Source organism: Narcine bancroftii, chromosome 14 (genome assembly GCF_036971445.1).
Source record: "Narcine bancroftii isolate sNarBan1 chromosome 14, sNarBan1.hap1, whole genome shotgun sequence".
Classification (NCBI taxonomy): Eukaryota; Metazoa; Chordata; class Chondrichthyes; order Torpediniformes; family Narcinidae; genus Narcine; species Narcine bancroftii.
In genome coordinates this window covers 6,305,057-6,322,569 of record NC_091482.1, presented here as the reverse complement: position 1 = coordinate 6,322,569, position 17,513 = coordinate 6,305,057, and the positions used below count along the sequence as shown (strand labels likewise).

Here is a 17,513-nt window from a genome sequence, read left to right as displayed (position 1 = left end):
TGAGTAATACTGCGGCGCCTCTGTCTTCAGCATTAGATGAGAAGTCAGCTTTTACTGAATTGTTATTCCTGGGGTTGGTGGTGGAGGCTGGTGCATTAGAGGGGCATCTAAAAGACTCTTAGATAGGCACTTGGTTGCAAGAAAAATGGAGTGTTATGGGTGTGTGGTAGTTAAGGATTTAGCTTATTGTGGAATAGATTTATTTGGTCAGCACCAACATCGTGGGTGAAGAGCCTGGATGTCTGTAATGTTTTTGTGAGAGATCAATTTACAAGCCATGAGTATATAAATTACAAGCTTGGGTAGGCCACTTGACCCTGCCTGCCATTCAATATATCTGTGGCTTATCCAATTGTAACCAATACTACATTCTCACCTGAGGACTTTGTTCCCCAGAGCACAGAAGAATGAGGGGAGATAGAAGGAGTAAATGTAAGCAGGCTTTTTCCACTGAGGTTGGGTGTGATACAAACCAGACGACATGGGTTAAAGGTGAAAGGGGAAAAGTTTAGGGGGAACTTTTTCACACAAAAGTGTGAGTATGGAATGAGCTGCCAGCTGAAGTCATAAATACAGGCTCAATTTTAACATGTAAAATAAAATTGGACAGGTGCGTGGATGGGAGAGGTATGGAGGGCTATGGACTGGAGTGCATTTCAATGGGGCTGGGCAGAATAATACTTCAGCATATATTAGAAAGGACAAAGGGTCTGTTTTCAATGCCGTAATGTTCTTTCTCATTATTTCAGATTGAAAAGTGCTGAGAATAAAAATTCAAAAATGTGATGCAGGCTTACTGAATTTTGCCCTAACTTTCACAGCTTGAAAATGATGAGTAAAGGAAATTTAATAATCAAAAAACAGCTTCAGATGAGATGTTTGTTAATTTACAGTAGGCCCATTTGTCTTGCCACTAAATCTATGAAAACTGTCTTCAACAAGCAGTTGGTGTCAATAGTGGAAATCTTTTGTGTAGTCTCTTATCAATAATTCATCTTACAGGCACACAACGTGAGCTTTTTATTTTTGCTTTATTGCTTGCATGCAACAGTGGAGGTAGGAAAATTGTTTTCAATATCTATAATGCAATGCATTGCATTGAAGGGCCTGAACGTGGAAATGAAACACAAAAGTATCTTCAATGCATTCCTATTTGAAATTTGCTCTTGAAGGGCATATTAGTGTTTTGGAGCCAAACAGTTAGAAATTTTGGAGACCCTAATGTGAACCAGCTTCTCCAGACATCGTAATCATGGAAGGTTTAAGCAGATTTGTTGTTGCAGTTGGCACGAAGCTGTGTTCAATCGTATAGCTTTTACTTAGTTCTGTTTTGGAATTAAGCATGAAAATTATTGACCAAATGCAAATTGAATTAAGGTGATGTAAATTTGTATTTGATTTTGAATCTCCAATTCGTTAGCTAGTGGTGGCAGATTTTCACTTTTGCCATTGCCCAACTGCCTGGTGCACTCTCAGATCAGGTCCGACGCAGTCGGAATCCAAAACTCATCTTCATAAATGCTTGACTGACTGCACCTAGCAAGCGTCGCCAGCTGTTCGTTTGTTTTCTGTAATGTTTAAAACCCAACAAATACGAAGGTTATGACCTGCTGACTTGTGGGCAGTTTGTGTTGTGGACGAGTGGGAATTGGGTAGAAATTCATGAGACTAGCTTTGTGTCATTTTGCCAGGTTTCATGCGCTGGTTCTCAATGATAAAAGACTGCCTTTATCTCCCATCATCCAGTGCATTGAATCAAAACATCCATTTCTCAGAGGATGTGCTGACAAATGCATTTGAATTGGAATTTTTAATAATACTCACCTGAAGATTTTTATTGGCTTTTCTTTTCCTTTTCTCTCTCCCTCCCTGCCCCACTCTCTCCCTCCCTGCCCCACTCTCTCCCTCCCTGCCCCACTCTCTCCCTCCCTGCCCCACTCTCTCCCTCCCTGCCCCACTCTCTCCCTCCCTGCCCCACTCTCTCCCTCCCTGCCCCACTCTCTCCCTCCCTGCCCCACTCTCTCCCTCCCTGCCCCACTCTCTCCCTCCCTGCCCCACTCTCTCCCTCCCTGCCCCACTCTCTCCCTCCCTGCCCCACTCTCTCCCTCCCTGCCCCACTCTCTCCTCCCTGGCCCCACTCTCTCCCTCCCTGCCCCACTCTCTCCATCCCTGCCCCACTCTCTCCCTACCCTGGCCCCACTCTCTCCCTCCCTGCCCCACTCTCTCCCTCCCTGCCCCACTCTCTCCCTCCCTGCCCCACTCTCTCCTCCCTGCCCCACTCTCTCCCTCCCTGCCCCACTCTCTCCCTCCCTGCCCCACTCTCTCCCTCCCTGCCCACTCATCTCCCTCCCTGCCCACTCTCTCCCTCCCTGCCACTCTCTCCCTCCCTGCCCCACTCTCTCCCTCCCTGCCCCACTCTCTCCCCCCCTGCCCCCACTCTCTCCCCCCCTGCCCCACTCTCTCCCCCCCTGCCCCACTCTCTCCCCCCCTGCCCCACTCTCTCCCCCCTGCCCCACTCTCTCCCCCCTGCCCCACTCTCTCCCCCCCGCCCCACTCTCTCCCCCCCGCCCCACTCTCTCCCCCCCGCCCCACTCTCCCTCCCCCCCCTGCCCCCACTCTCTCCCCCCCTGCCCCACTCTCTCTCCCCCCTGCCCCACTCTCTCTCCCCCCTGCCCCACTCTCTCCCCCCCCTGCCCCACTCTCTCCCCCCCTGCCCCACTCTCTCCCCCCCCTAGCCCCACTCTCTCCCCCCCTGCCCCACTCTCTCCCCCCCTGCCCCACTCTCTCCCCCCCCCTGCCCCACTCTCTCCCCCCCTGCCCCACTCTCTCCCCCCCTGCCCCACTCTCTCCCCCCCCTGCCCCACTCTCTCCCCCCTGCCCCACTCTCTCCCCCCCTGCCCCACTCTCTCCCCCCCTGCCCCACTCTCTCCCCCCCTGCCCCACTCTCTCCCCCCCTGCCCCACTCTCTCCCCCCCTGCCCCACTCTCTCCCCCCCTGCCCCACTCTCTCCCCCCCTGCCCCACTCTCTCCCCCCCTCCCCACTCTCTCCCCCCCCTGCCCCACTCTCTCCCCCCCTGCCCCACTCTCTCCCCCCCTGCCCCACTCTCTCCCCCCCCCTGCCCCACTCTCTCCCCCCCTGCCCCCTCTCTCCCCCCCTGCCCCACTCTCTCCCCCCCCTGCCCCACTCTCTCCCCCCCTGCCCCACTCTCTCCCCCCCTGCCCCACTCTCTCCCCCCCTGCCCCACTCTCTCCCCCCCCTGCCCCACTCTCTCCCCCCCCTGCCCCACTCTCTCCCCCCCCTGCCCCACTCTCTCCCCCCCCTGCCCCACTCTCTCCCCCCCCTGCCCCACTCTCTCCCCCCCCTGCCCCACTCCTCTCCCCCCCCTCCCCCACTCTCTCCCCCCCTCCCCCACTCTCTCCCCCCCCTCCCCACTCTCCTCCCCCCTCCCCCACTCTCTCTCCCCCCCTCCCCCACTCTCTCCCCCCCCTCCCCCACTCTCTCCCCCCCCTCCCCCCACTCTCTCCCCCCCCTCCCCCACTCTCCTCCCCCCCCTCCCCCACTCTCATCCCCCCCCTCCCCCACTCTCTCCCCCCCCTGCCCCACTCTCTCCCCCCCCCTGCCCCACTCTCTCCCCCCCCTGCCCCACTCTCTCCCCCCCCCTGCCCCACTACTCTCCCCCCCCCTGCCCCATCTCTCCTCCCCCCCCCTGCCCCACTCTCTCCCCCCCCCTGCCCCACTCTCTCCCCCCCCTGCCCCACTCTCTCCCCCCCCCTGCCCCCTCTCTCCCCCCCCCCTGCCCACTCTCTCCCCCCCCCTGCCCCACGCTCTCCCCCCCCCCATGCCCCACTCGCTCCCCTCATCATTGTCTTGAATAATTCTTATTGGTCGCTATCAGAGTTTTGCTCCCCTTTTACCAAGTTTATTTCAGAATTTAATCTCTGTACATTTGGAACTTGTATTTGTGGAATGTCTCAACAAGAGTGCTCATGTTTTTGACATGCAGGTTGATGCAGAGGGCCAGGTGATGGAAAGGAACATCTATTTCTGACATGAAGGGCAATGTCATTTCTGGGAAACACTAACTGGAAAGTGCTACTTGAAGTTAAAAATGAAACTTTGGGACATGGAAATAAGGTGAGTCAAAGACAGGCTGATTATGACATGAGCCCCAACTTGCCCAATGGTCGCTGCATATTATAATGCTATTGTTAAGTACACTCAATCTGCTATTGTCTGAAGAATGTGCATCCATATGCGTTCATTCGATATAGATGTAATGCACAGCATTTGTATTTGTGAGCTGCTTTTATTCCCCGTCTGCAAGTATCCTGATTAAGCACGTGCAGGCCCAAGACAATATTTGCATAGTCCCTTCACTGAGTGCATGCCCAGGCCTGCTTGGACTGACCAAAACAGCTTATTTTTTAGATAATATACTAGTAGACTTGAAGTGTGACAGGAAATCACAAAAATAGATTATATCTTTTAAAAAGAAAAGTTGCGTGATAGGAAAATTTTACGGTGATTTTCGTGATCAGCAGCCCAAAATCCATAAGATACGCCCAAAAGTTTTCATGAAGCAAAACCTTGGTTGCCTGGTGCTAGCATCAATTTGCTCAATGTATAATGGTCTCAATGTGAGAATTTCAAGCGACTGGTGCGATACTGTTGAGGCTTGTGCTACAGCGGAAGCACAATTATGCGTTTTTGCTCTCCCTTCAACTTTTGCGTCCCTCCCTCTTGAATGGTAACGTTCATTTCAATATATACCGGGGGTTGTAGGTTAATTAGGTGGTATGGGCTCGTGGGCTGAAAGGAGCTGTCTAAATTTAAATGTAATGAACCACAGGCACTGCCTTACTTTGACTTGCACTATTTTTAAAATTTTGTAAGGGGATTTATATAAATGTTTGCACTGTGATGCTGTCGCAAAACAAGTTTGTACATTCTCTCTGTGTCTGCGTGGATTTCCTCCCATGTTCCAAAGACGAACAGGGTTAGTACATTAATTAGTCACATGGGTGTATTTGGACAGCACAGGCTGGAGGGCCAGAAGGGCCTGTTACTGTGCTGCATCTCTGAAGTAAATTAACTACTAAACTGCTTGGGTTATCTTGTTCAAAAATGCATCTGATCATTCTTGCTCCTGAATTCTTTGGCTTGGCTTCGTGGACGAAGATTTATGGAGGGGGTAAATGTCCACGTCAGCTGCAGGCTTGTTTGTGGCTGACAAGTCCGATGCGGGACAGGCAGACATGGTTGCAGCGGTTGCAGGGGAAAATTGGTTGGTTGGGGTTGGGTGTTGGGTTTTTCCTCCTTTGCCTTTTGTCAGTGAGGTGGGCTCTGCGGTCTTCTTCAAAGGAGGTTGCTGCCCGCCGAACTGTGAGGCGCCAAGATGCACGGTTTGAGGCGATATCAGCCCACTGGCGGTGGTCAATGGGGCAGGCTCCAAGAGATTTCTTTAGGCAGTCCTTGTACCTCTTCTTTGGTGGACCTCTGTCACGGTGGCCAGTGGAGAGCTCGCCATATAACACGATCTGGGGAAGGCGATGGTCCTCCATTCTGGAGACGTGACCCACCCAGTGCAGCTGGGTTATCTTGTTCAAAAATGCTGCAGAGTTTTTTGTTTTGCATCTGATCATTCTTGCTCCTGAATTACCTTTAAGAATATGGGGCGATATGACCTGAGATAATGTGATGCCTTGACTAGTGTGAAGGATGCTATTTGTCCAAGATGGGGAAGAGATTGGATAACACGAGAGGACAGATCTGAGAATCCATCTTATGAATCTAGTTTTGCAGCATTTGGCATCGATGGTTGATATGGGAGCCAAACCTGATTTGCATAACTGGTATTGGATGTGGTATTTAACTTGTGATTGATTCAGGGCAGCAATACCAGAGGCCAAAGTCATTAAGGGCACCTTCCACACCACCACCACCCCCCCCCCCCCTACATCTTTCAGCTGCTCCCATCAGGAAAGAGATACAGGAGCATCTGAGCCAGTATCACAAGGCTTCTTTCCACGGACAATGAGAATGCTGAACGACCAAAAGAACTGGTCGCACTAGCCATTCAAGACACTTAACAGTTTGAACATATAATGGAGGGTTGTGGACTGTGAGGGAGGGGAGGATTTAGAATGACGTAGAGTTGGTTTACATAGGTTCGCACAATGTCATGGGCTGAAGGGCCTATACTGCTTTATGATTTCCTTGAGTTCGCTAATCCAGTTCAGGCATAATACCCATGTGACAGTATTTCATGAAAGGTTCCTATATCTTAGGACTGCCTTCTAAGGGAGCTTTGTTTGTCCTGATTTTGTTCTGGTCTCTTGTGATCTGACAGCTATTCGAAAATCTACACCATGTAATTTTATCAATCGAATATGATTATAGCATCCAGTGTTCAGCTCTTCGAAGGGAATTCAAGTAGTTGTCCATCTCTGCCTCGTGATATTTACATATTTTCAATGTAAACCAAGATCATTTAACAGTTGTTTCAAGCTGCAACACAAATATAAATGGGGGACAGTTGTTGCCTCCCAATTAACACTTCAGCTCACTTTCTGAAGTTATCAAGTGCAAAAGGAAATATTGATATGTATATTTACTATGACAAACTACCTATTTCTATTAAACATTGCGAGGAAATAAAATTTGTCACCCAGATTTCTTCCAGACTATTTTGTAAAATAAATAGGCAGGGACTATTGGAAGCTCAAGAAAAAACTTTATAAGCTCAGTTACTGAATAGCGACATGCTTAGGTTGAATTGTGTTCCTTCATGTGAGTTTGGCTCCTCACGAAAATCTGAAGTTATCCCCTAGAGCATGGGTGGCCAAACCATGGCTCACAAGCCACATGCGGCTCGCGGAAATATGTTGGCTGTGTAGTGTTAGTGGGTATATTATAAATCTTCGTCCGCGAAGCCAAGCCAAAGTGGGTATAGCTTGCAATCACGTGATTGTTCGCGTGTGCCTGTGTTGGCGGTAAAGGGATTAGTGGAGTGCAAATGTGATCAGGCCACCCGCCCATCCGAGCTCCCGCCACCCTGAATAACTCCGATAATTACTCCAGTTTTAAGTTGTATGCGAGTATTGGTCATCCTGAATTTTACTCCAAAAATTGGTCCACAAAATTTGATTATTACATGAGTATAGATGGTATGTGTACTTTTTGATTATTGAAATTAATCAAAACTACATGAATAAATATTATGTACATGTATTTAATATTTATATAATATTTTGTAACAAAATGTGAATATAAGAGTAAAAACGTGTTTTTTTTTTGTCTTGTGGCTCTTGCTTTAAGCAAGTTTGGCCATCCCTAGGTGACTGACAGGGCTACTTCAATAGATATTTTGGCCAAGATATTAACAGGACTTGCAATTCAAAGGATTAAATATTTTTGGATGACCTCTCAGTTTCAGTGACCAAGGGATAAATGGCAAGTGAAAATGTTTAATATGGGTGGTATGGTAAGCGCAACGCTGTTTCAGTGCCAGTAATGGGGACTGGGGTTTGAATCCCGTGCTGTCTGTTGGGAATTTGTACCTCTCCCCATGTCTGTGTGGGTTTCCTCCAAGTGCTCCTGTTTCCTCCCATCGTTCAAAGATGTACCGGGGCTGTAGGTCAATTGGGTGTAATTGGGCGGCATGGGCTCATGGGAGGAAACAGGAGCACTTCGATGAAGCCCATGCAGACACGGGGAGAGGTACAAGCTCCTTAAAGACAGCACGGAATTCAAACCCTGGTCCCTATCACTAATGCTGTAACAGCATTGTGGTAACTGTACTATTAAATGTTTTCATTTGTCATTTATCCTTTGGTAACTGAAACTGACCATGCTGTATGCCTCAATTTAAATTAAAAATATTTTCAATGAATAAATGTTATTTATTGAAGTCTGTTAAATTGCATGTCAACAACTTTGTTTCTCTGCTACAATTGTGGACATTAGAATTAATAATAGATAAAGTTGACATAAATGATGGGCTGCAGGAAGTAGTTTTTAATGGACAGAAAATCCATCGAAGCCATTGAACCTTTCAGTGGGATTTTTTCTTTTAAGAAAGATATTGGAGCTGAACTTTTTGGAGAGGATAAATCAGATTTTTTTTTTGCAATCCATGCAGCATAAGTTGTTCATGAATAATAGCTGCATGAGGCAATTGAGTTTATTCATTTCAGTTGCTCTGGAGAAAGTGAAAGAAATGAAGTGGGGGGGGAAGGCTCTGCAAGAAAAGGCCACTGAGCATGTTTTGACCTGCTCAAAAGGCCAGAGACAGAATCCCCTTGGTAGACCTTTGGAATTGTATCATGATGGTGAAGTGAAATTTGGCACAATACGCATTTGTAGTCTGACGTACTTCTTCAATTCCTGACTAAAGGCTCTGGCCTGAAATTGGATGATCTTTTATTTCCTATGTGACAGGCTGAGTTTCTCCAGCACCTTTGTGTGTTGTACTTCATCAAGTGGTCATTTCTGCTCAAATTTGTTTCTCAAATTATCTTTTCTGTAGCCTGATTATTACACAACTGTGGGTACCATTGTGTATCTAAAGAAGGAAAACTGCATGTACCAAGCGTGTCCCACCGCAGAATGCAACAAGAAAGTTGTAGATCAACAGAATGGCCTTTATAGGTGTGAGAAGTGTGATCGCGAATTCCCCAACTTCAAATATCGAATGATTTTGTCGGTAAGAATTCTCTGGAGGCATGCTTGAACCCTAGGTTTCTGCTCTTGCTAAATAACTTAATTCTTGCACAGCATCCAGCATTTTCTAAGGTTCAAAATGTTGGTAATTTTTTTGTAGTGATAAGTACACAGAAATGAAAGAGTTGCTCATATGGCATAAAAGGTCACTGATTTTTACTGTCTCCAGAGCGATGGATTGGAAGTGTCCTTTATACCTTAAAGCACTCTTCCAGTTGCCATGTAATTTTATTGAACCAGTGCTGGAAGGTGGTGTAAGAGTTTACAGTACATTGGTTCCTTTTTCCAACTTTTTCTGAATTGTTTAGCATTTGTGATTAACTTTTGAAATTTTATTTAGTGTTATATGAACAATATTTGCTGGGAAGAATTTAAAATATAAAATAGCTATTTATTTGTGAACCAAGTCTTCAATTATGTCCTCAAGTTAAATCTGGCCGACTTTGGAGAAAATCAGTGGATAACATGTTTCCAGGAGACAAGCGAGAGAATTCTTGGTCAGAAGACTGATTATCTCGGGGAGCTGAAGGACTCAGTAAGTCTTCATTTCAATTTTACAATTTGATCTGGAGCAGCTGAATTTCTTTTCTTTGTAATTTGTTTTTTTCAAACTGCTTTTGAAGAAACCTACAAATTTTTGTTTACGCTAGCTGTCCATTCTGTTGAATACCAATGCTGAAGATTGAGCTTGGCATTTTTGGATGAAAATATTTGCTTAAAAAACACTACTCTTGTTGAACTAGAGATTGTTTTTTGCATTTCAAGGTATTGTACAGATATACTCCAGCAGTTTTTAAATGCTTCAAAGATTATGATTTATTGAAATGATAATACTGCAACATGAAAATTCTGTAAATGGACTGCAAAGATCATGCAATATTCCAATACAGAGTGGAAATTTACTTGTGTTTCTGTGTGCTTGGTAATTAGCATGGGACATTTGGTTAATAATTCAGTATTATTTATAGTTAAATATTCCTAAACTAAACCTCAACATAATATTTGTATATATCAACATTTACTCCCTCTCTACTTTTGCCTTTGTGAATTATCAGTCAAATTCCCTGAAACATCAGACTGTGTGTACTTGGAGAGAAAATGTTAGGGTTTCTTAACAGGGCATGCAACATCGACAACGAGAAACAAATTAATGTTTCATGTCGATGATATTTCATCTGAACTTAAATTACGAATTAATTTGCGCACTTTTTAAGATGCTATTGTCTTTGTATCCTAATTGAAATACATTTGTCAGTGAGGAGTAGCCAAAGGGCAAATGTAAATATCATTTTAGGGCAGTTGGAACTCAAATAGCGTCAGAAATTTTTTTGCTTGCTTTTATAGAGCAGATCTCTAATCTTCTAAGCCCATGAAATTCAAAAATGGCAAACCAGTACTACAAATTAAACAATATCGCATGGTCTTTACAGCATTTTAATGCTCCACGTATACAAGTAATGCATAGAACACATAGGATCCCGTGCCTCCTGTGAAATGTTGACTCTTAGAATTTAATTTTTTTTACAGTCATTTATTTCTATTATAGAATCTGCAGTCCAATTCTGAGTTCAAGAAAGTTCCTACGGCTTAATTCTAAGTAAAAACTTTAATGGTAAATTATTAGAAACTAATGAATGAACAGTTTTAGAAAAAATGTGGTGGAGCTGTGTGAAACAGAGAAGCAGCGCTCTTCCACAGGGTTCTGACGCTCTGTCCAGCTACTGACGGCCCCGTACAGGCTTTAAATGGCCTGTTAAATGAGTTTGCGGTGGTTTATTATATAATACTGTGACTGCAGGATCTGGGCCCGAGATGCCGTCGCCTGTGTTTGGCAGCAGCCTTGAGGGGTTGCAGACTCCCGGGGAAGCAGAGAAATGCTGCAGGGCACCAAAAACAGGGAGACCACCCTCTGCTTGAGAAGAACCAGAGGAAACGACCCACAGGACAGTGGCCGAGGCAGCGAGCCAGTGAGGGCTTCTGCGTCTGAAGAACACTCAGGGAGTGGGCTGTTAATGACTTGAGGCAAGGAACCCACACAGGCTGTAGGCTGCTGGCAACTGTGGGCAAAGGTCTCCCACCAGACAGTGGACTGCTGGAGATTGGCTCGAGACTAGTTGAAGGGGTACTAGTTATCAGAATTGAGATGCAAGAGAGTGCCAAGGGCACTGAAGGCTTCTGATTGTGTCGGAGGTTGGATCTGGAGCCTGGGTTGCTGACAGTTTAGACTGAAGTCTGTGCGGCTGCGGGATCACAGGAGGTGGATCCGAGGGCACTCAGTAACTCTGGGAGGACTCTTTCGTGTAATATTACTTTTGTTTTTTTGCATGACAATCAAGGAATTTTAAATCTTAACAGTCAACAATTTCCTGTCAATCCTGGCATCTCTTTCACATGATGACCAGTTGGTGGTGTAATTTTGGCACTTGGGCTTTGCTTTGGTATTTTCAGGATTTGTCTTAGTTTTGGTTTATTTTATAGTGATTATAATTGCAACATTGTCTGCTTCCTTTCTCAGGGCCCTTGTTATTTTTAAGGCACAGACTAGAAGGGATCACAAGATAAAGGATCAGAAGTAGGCCTATCAAGTCTGCTCTGTCATTCTAATCATGAGCTGATCCATCCACCCACTGAAGGGCTGTTATGCTGTTATGTTCAATGCTGCGAAATTTCTATTTCGCATTTTTGAGATTTTGTTTTTTTTTGCTTTTGGAGGATTTTCTTGGGATTGTCTTCCAGACGTGCCTTTGTATTTGACCAATGCAAGGATCCAAAGAATTGTAATAACTAAGATATTATGGTTTAAAAAAAAAGGCTATTGATTGTGAAATTGACAGGAGTTGATGTTACTTGTTAGCCAGCGAGTTGATTTGCCTTTTTTCTCACTGACTTCAACTAGAAAGAAATAATGCATTTATTTGAACAACTGTTGTTGGGGGGGGGGGGGGGGGAAGAAAAAGTCAGCTATGGTTTCTGACGTCAACAAATAGTTACAACTCTCTAGTTCAGTAGTATTATGTGGAATAACAAGTGTCAGTGTGATCTTGAGTTATAGTTTCTGCATTCGGCATTCATGCTCTTATAAATAAAAACTAACGAGGCAGAAATGACAAGGTGATAAATAAAACACAATTAAAGTGAAATATGATTGCATTTGTAGTGGGTGCAGGAGAATCGTATTCGGCTGCTTGGTGATGGTTTTCTGGTTTGAAGCAAAGGTTCACATTTGGGGGGAAAAAAACACAGCCTGTCTTGAGCAGATGGGTAACTGGCCCTTGTAGTTTCCTGCTGCTTTTGAGAGGATTTGGAAGATGTAACTAGTCTTTGTTTCCAGCCTCGTATTTCCATTGGTGAAAGTTCACAGCGATAGAACTTGATCGTCGTACCCAAATCTTCAATAGTAAATAAAAGTTCATTGCTTACCTTCCAGCTCATTATACGAGGGATGTTTATCATTTGAAACTGCCATCCTTGGATGTTTAAGATTTTTATGATTTATTGTGCAATACCGAAATATTTTTGTTTTCTCTAGAATGAACAAGCCTTTGAGGAAATTTTCCAGAAGGCTAACTTCCAGTCCTACACCTGCAGAGTTCGTGTCAAACTTGAAACTTACAATGTAAGCAATATAATCTAGAGTATGCTTTAAATAAAAATATTGCTAGGTTTTTTGCATTCAAAATTAGATTAATCGTGTTTAAAATAGTTGGTAATTTTGACAAAATTAACACTAAAGGTGTCTTTTTCAATTCCTTGTTGAGACTGCAAGCAATTGACATGAAAGGATGACATGTATCATTAGTTTGAATCAAATCCAGATTGTACTTCAATTTAACACCAGGTGCTGCAAATGGATGTCGTGGAGGGAGAATGTTCAACTTTTGATTGCTCCTTTAAAATCTGACGTGGGCTAATTTCCAAAATCTCTTTTCCATTGCTGAGACTGGAACAATAGGGTCATTTAAGAGACTCTTAGACAGGCACTCGAATGGGGGGAAAAAAAAGAGGGTTACGGGGTAGGGTGGGTTTTTTTTGGAAGTACAGTATATTTGGGTCAGCACAGCATCATGGGCAGAAGGGCCTGTAATGTGCTTTAATGTTCTATATAGACTTTAACCAAACTGGAGTTCTGTCCTGTTGTATTCCAACTTGTTCAGAGCCAGTCCTGTTTCCCCCAATTCTTAATGATCCCTTGATTTTGTTGGCATCCGTCAACCTATAGAGCAGCCACTCTCAACCTTTTTTGACAATGGCCCACCCCTTCAGACTCTGCTCCCCCTTCCCTAGGCCCCCTTCCCTGTGAAGCAGTCAAGTTTTGGTTCCTTCTGTGCTTTCTTCTGCTGCAGATATATTTTTTTTTTTAAATTTTTCTTTTAAACGCAAGGTAAAAAGAGAACAAGGCTTTTACTTAAATGTGCTGTGATCCTTGGGGGGGTGGGGGCGCAGGCATTGTTATGGCTGCTCCAGAGTTAAGAATTCCTAAGGTCAAGCTTCTGTGTTAAGAAAAACTTATCTAAATCCTAAAGAGTTAACACTTCCCTGAGTGTGAACCCTATTTCTCCAACTAGAGAAAACAGTATCCCAGCATTTGCTCTGTCAAGATTCTCGGAACATTAAGTGTTTAGTTCTTCAAATTACCCCTATTCCTTTCTTCCCTTTGCAGATCATCTTGTCTGGAAAATAAGAGCCTCTGAGAAGTGTGATTTTTAAAAAATTTTTAAAGGCCATATTTGGCACAAAGTATTAAAATGTAAAAGTAGTTCTGCAAACTATACAGATTTAACTACCGTGCAAATGTTTTTTTTTTAAAACTGAGGTTGCCACAATCTCTGGGGAATCTTCTGGATTGCATTCACTTTGCTGGAGAATCCTGCTGGATTGTTTGTGCTGGCAGCTGCCTTTTGAAATGGTTGTTAAACAGGAGTTGACCAAAAGATGGAGAAGTATCTTTGGTAAAATGGTGGGTTATGTGCTCGAGCTGAGAATGAGAGGCCATCTATTTCAAACCGACATTTCCCCATCCCCCTGAAGCATTCTTCAATTCAGGAAAGTAGAGGCTATGTCCTGAATGTATCTAACTGATTTTTGAAAACTAAGGAAACAGAATAATTTGGCAAGAGACCAGGAAGTGGGAATTGAGCTCGAAGATCAGCCATGATCTCATTGTAAGGCATAGGAGGCTCAAAATGACCTACTCTTCCACTTCTTTCAGATTTGCTTTCAGCTGTGAAACTGTTTGGAGAAGGCAGCTGATTTAAAAAGAGGAGTATCCACTCTATTCCTAGAAAACCTTGTTTATGACTGTACCCTTTGTCTTTCTCCTCTCTGCTCCATTTAATTGCATTGATCTTTGTACAGCGTCTCTTCTCTGCGGTCCTTTGAGGTCCTGCTGCCTTTTCCAGGTGTTCCTCTCGCTCATACTGATAAGACTTGTTTTATCTTACTCTGCTTTATTCGTCCTGACTGGATTATTACCATGGGTTTGTTTTCAGGTTTCCTTCATTGATCTCTATCATATTCAGGTTTTTATTCAGTTTGGCGTTGCATAATTTTGCCCACCCCCCACCTCACCTCCCCATGTCCATAATGTTTATGCATACCCAGGTTAACAGACAGGCTAGAGCATAGTGAGCAGTCAAATGACATTAAAAGACCCTACCACAGTAGACTACGATTCGATCTTTAACAGCCAAATATTCATTAAATAGATATACAGTTAGATTAGAAGAATTTGAACTTTCAACGAAACAGCAGATCTCAAGATCATATGCACATAGGGCACACGCTAAACAAAATGACATGTAAACACAGCGATTCCAAATAAATATATTTAAAAATCATTTGCGGGTTTCTAGGATTGTTCAACAGTCTCACCTCTGTTTGTTTCTCAGCCTAGCTGTCCTGTTTTTTATGCTCCTGTACTTCTTCCTTGAAGATACTGCTAGCTGGATGTTAAGGGTCCTCGATGATTCTCTGAGCATTCTTTAAGAATTGCTCCCTTTAGATGCCATGTATAGAGGGAGGGGAGTACCCAGTGATCATCTTAGTAGTTTTAATTGCCTCTCTTGATGCTTTGCAGCTGCCGTACCACACTATGATTCAGCATTGTGTTCCTGTAGAATGTTGTGAGCATGGTAGCCAGTTGCCTCCTTAGGAAGGGTAGGCATGACTGCGCTTTCATGGCGACTGAGATGTTGCAGGTTGTCCTTCCAATGGACGCCAACCAAACAGCATGCTTAAAAAAAAATCAAACTTTCCCCAAGTAGGAACTGAGAACGCTAAAACACGTGAAGAGGCTTTTTCTTTTATTACTTTAATAAATAATCTCTCCATCTTCACGCTAAATCAACTGGTGTAAGAACAAGTTTTCGTGGTGCTAACCTCAAAACATAAAAGCAAACTGAAAAGTTTGTCCCCTCTTTCAGACAACAAATTGAAACAAAATTAAAATCTTTAACATTCCAGCAAAATAATTTGAGATGCACTCTGCATTTTAATCCCACATGGAACGATGCAAATACTAAGATTTGTATTTTTAAAACTCATTTTCATTGTTGACTTCTCTTCAAACGAATGCTGTCAATTTCTGAATGTTCCCTGTTCGTGATGAAATGGATTGATGTCTACTTTCTCCTTTGAATTCAAAGGCTGCGCCTCAGCTCGCCAAATGCATTTGATGAATCAAAACATTTCTTTCACTATTCTGTCAGTACCCCCATGTGCCAATCCTTGACTGCATCCATAATCCTGAATGACTCTCTTGGGCTGAGCCCATTAATTTTGGACCTTGTTTAATTCCGTGCTTGGCTTTCAGTCTCAGATCTGTTTAATCTATGTCCTTTACGACCATTGAATTGTTGCCTGGTCTGTGCCTCACTCTTTCCTTTCTTCATCTACCCTGTTGCAGCCTTGACTTTTAATCCATGCCTTTAAAGCCAAAATAGTTTCTCTAATGCTGCTCTAACTAGTCCCTCTGCTTCCACCTCCATACAATGCAACTCATTCCGAATGCTGCTACCATCCACATCTTTTATCACTTGGAGCTTTGCATTACACCTCATTTATTTATGTATCATTTTCAGAATCTTTTTATTTGCTTTCAAATCTCTGAGGTCTCAAAGTAACCTGTCTCTGTGTTAACCAAGTTCACTGCCTCAAGCAGCTTTTCTGATCAGCTGTTATTCCTATGCTTGATTGATCAACTAATCCGTACCTCTAGAACTCTTTAAATCCCTGTCTTTGCTTGTTCCCTCTGTCTTTCAAGCTAGTATGTTCCTCCATGTACAATTTTTTAAAAAATTGGCACACCAGAGACAAGCCAAATCTATTGTCATCTGATTGCACAAGTACAATCCGATGAAACAGCATTCTCCGGTCCTCGGTGCAAAACGTGCAGACTCACAACCAGACATAACACACATACAAACAAACAATACATATGCAGAACAAGTATTTCATCTATACATATAAATAATTATTGCTTCATCAATATGAGAGTCTCGGATGGTCAGTGTGAGCCGTTCCTTTGGTCGTTCAGCATTCACTGCCCGTGGGAAGAAGCTGTTCCTCAGCCTGGTGGTGCTGGTTCTGAGATTCCTGTATCTCTTTCCCGACGGGAGCCGCTGAAAGATGCTGTGTGCGAGGTGGTAGGGGTCCTCGATGGTTTTGTGCGCCCTCTTCAGGCAACGATCCCAGTCGATCACGTCGATGGCAGAAGGGAGAGGGAGACCTTTAATACTGCAAAACACTTCAATCACCTTTTTTATCCAGCTGTTACACAACATTGTGATAAATTTTCCAGTCAGTTCTGTGAGTTGAAACCAGTGACCCTGTGATTTATTGAGAACCAGGGTCTTGAGGAGACACACTAAGACACTCCAGATGCTGGACCAACACAGTCTGCTGAAGGTCAAGCGGCGTTGGGAGAACTGTCAAGGTTGCAGGCCAGAGGCCTCCTTTCGTCTTTCCGATGATGGTGATTATTTTACCTCCATCGCTACTGGACCTGCTGAGTAGCTCCAGATTGTGCTGCTCCAGCGAGTTGTCCGAGAATACAGCAACCATTACCTGGTATGCCATTGTGATTTCTAAATATTCAGGTAGCAGATTATCAGTGTTACTGCCCTTCTATCTGTGCATATGTTTCCTTGCATGGTACAAGCTGTTGAGTGTCTATTCCAGCACGTTAGAGATACTTTGTGACATGGACATCCTATGTAATTATTTCTAATGATTTGAAAAGATTTATCTCCGTGGCTCTCAACCTTGCTGCAAGTGATCTAGAACAAAACCCGCTGGCCACTTGTGGGGTGGTGGGAGGGCTGGCTCTCTCCAGCACTGTCCTAGAGCTCTGACAGGACTTTTAATCGGAAAATCTTTGGAGAATATTTGGTGGACCAAGTTTAGGCACTCCCCTTGCCCATCCTGCAGGCAGCAAGCCCCCGATACCAAGCGATAGACTGGCCTCTTCCGAGATTACCTTCCTTACTTACCACATTCCACCTGTGTTCCATGGGCCACAAGTTCAGAAATTGTGGTATGTATTATGTTTGAACTTTGGAGATGCAGCATGGTAACAGGCCCCTCCAGCCCATGAACCCATGCTGCCCAATTACACCCAATTGACCTCCAACCCCTTACATTTGGAGGATGGGAGAAAACCAGAGCACCCAAAGGAAATCCACGCAGACATGGAGAGAACGTGCAAACTCCTTACAGACAGCACTGGATTCAAACCCAGGTCACTAGCGCTTGGGTTGCACAAACCATGCTGCCCAAAGCAGCTCGATAGATT

The 17,513-nt window shown here is 44.4% G+C and overlaps 1 protein-coding gene across 1 annotated transcript in view; it reads left to right on the top strand.

Moving 5' to 3' along the window:
* The window catches only part of rpa1 (replication protein A1), a 62,679-nt gene that overhangs the window by 42,839 nt on the left and 2,327 nt on the right, over positions 1–17,513 (top strand). The window contains 6 exon segments of the mRNA XM_069911169.1: positions 4,005–4,031; positions 4,033–4,062; positions 4,064–4,135; positions 8,529–8,705; positions 9,150–9,257; positions 12,252–12,338. Coding sequence (XP_069767270.1) covers positions 4,005–4,031; positions 4,033–4,062; positions 4,064–4,135; positions 8,529–8,705; positions 9,150–9,257; positions 12,252–12,338 — 501 coding nt within the window.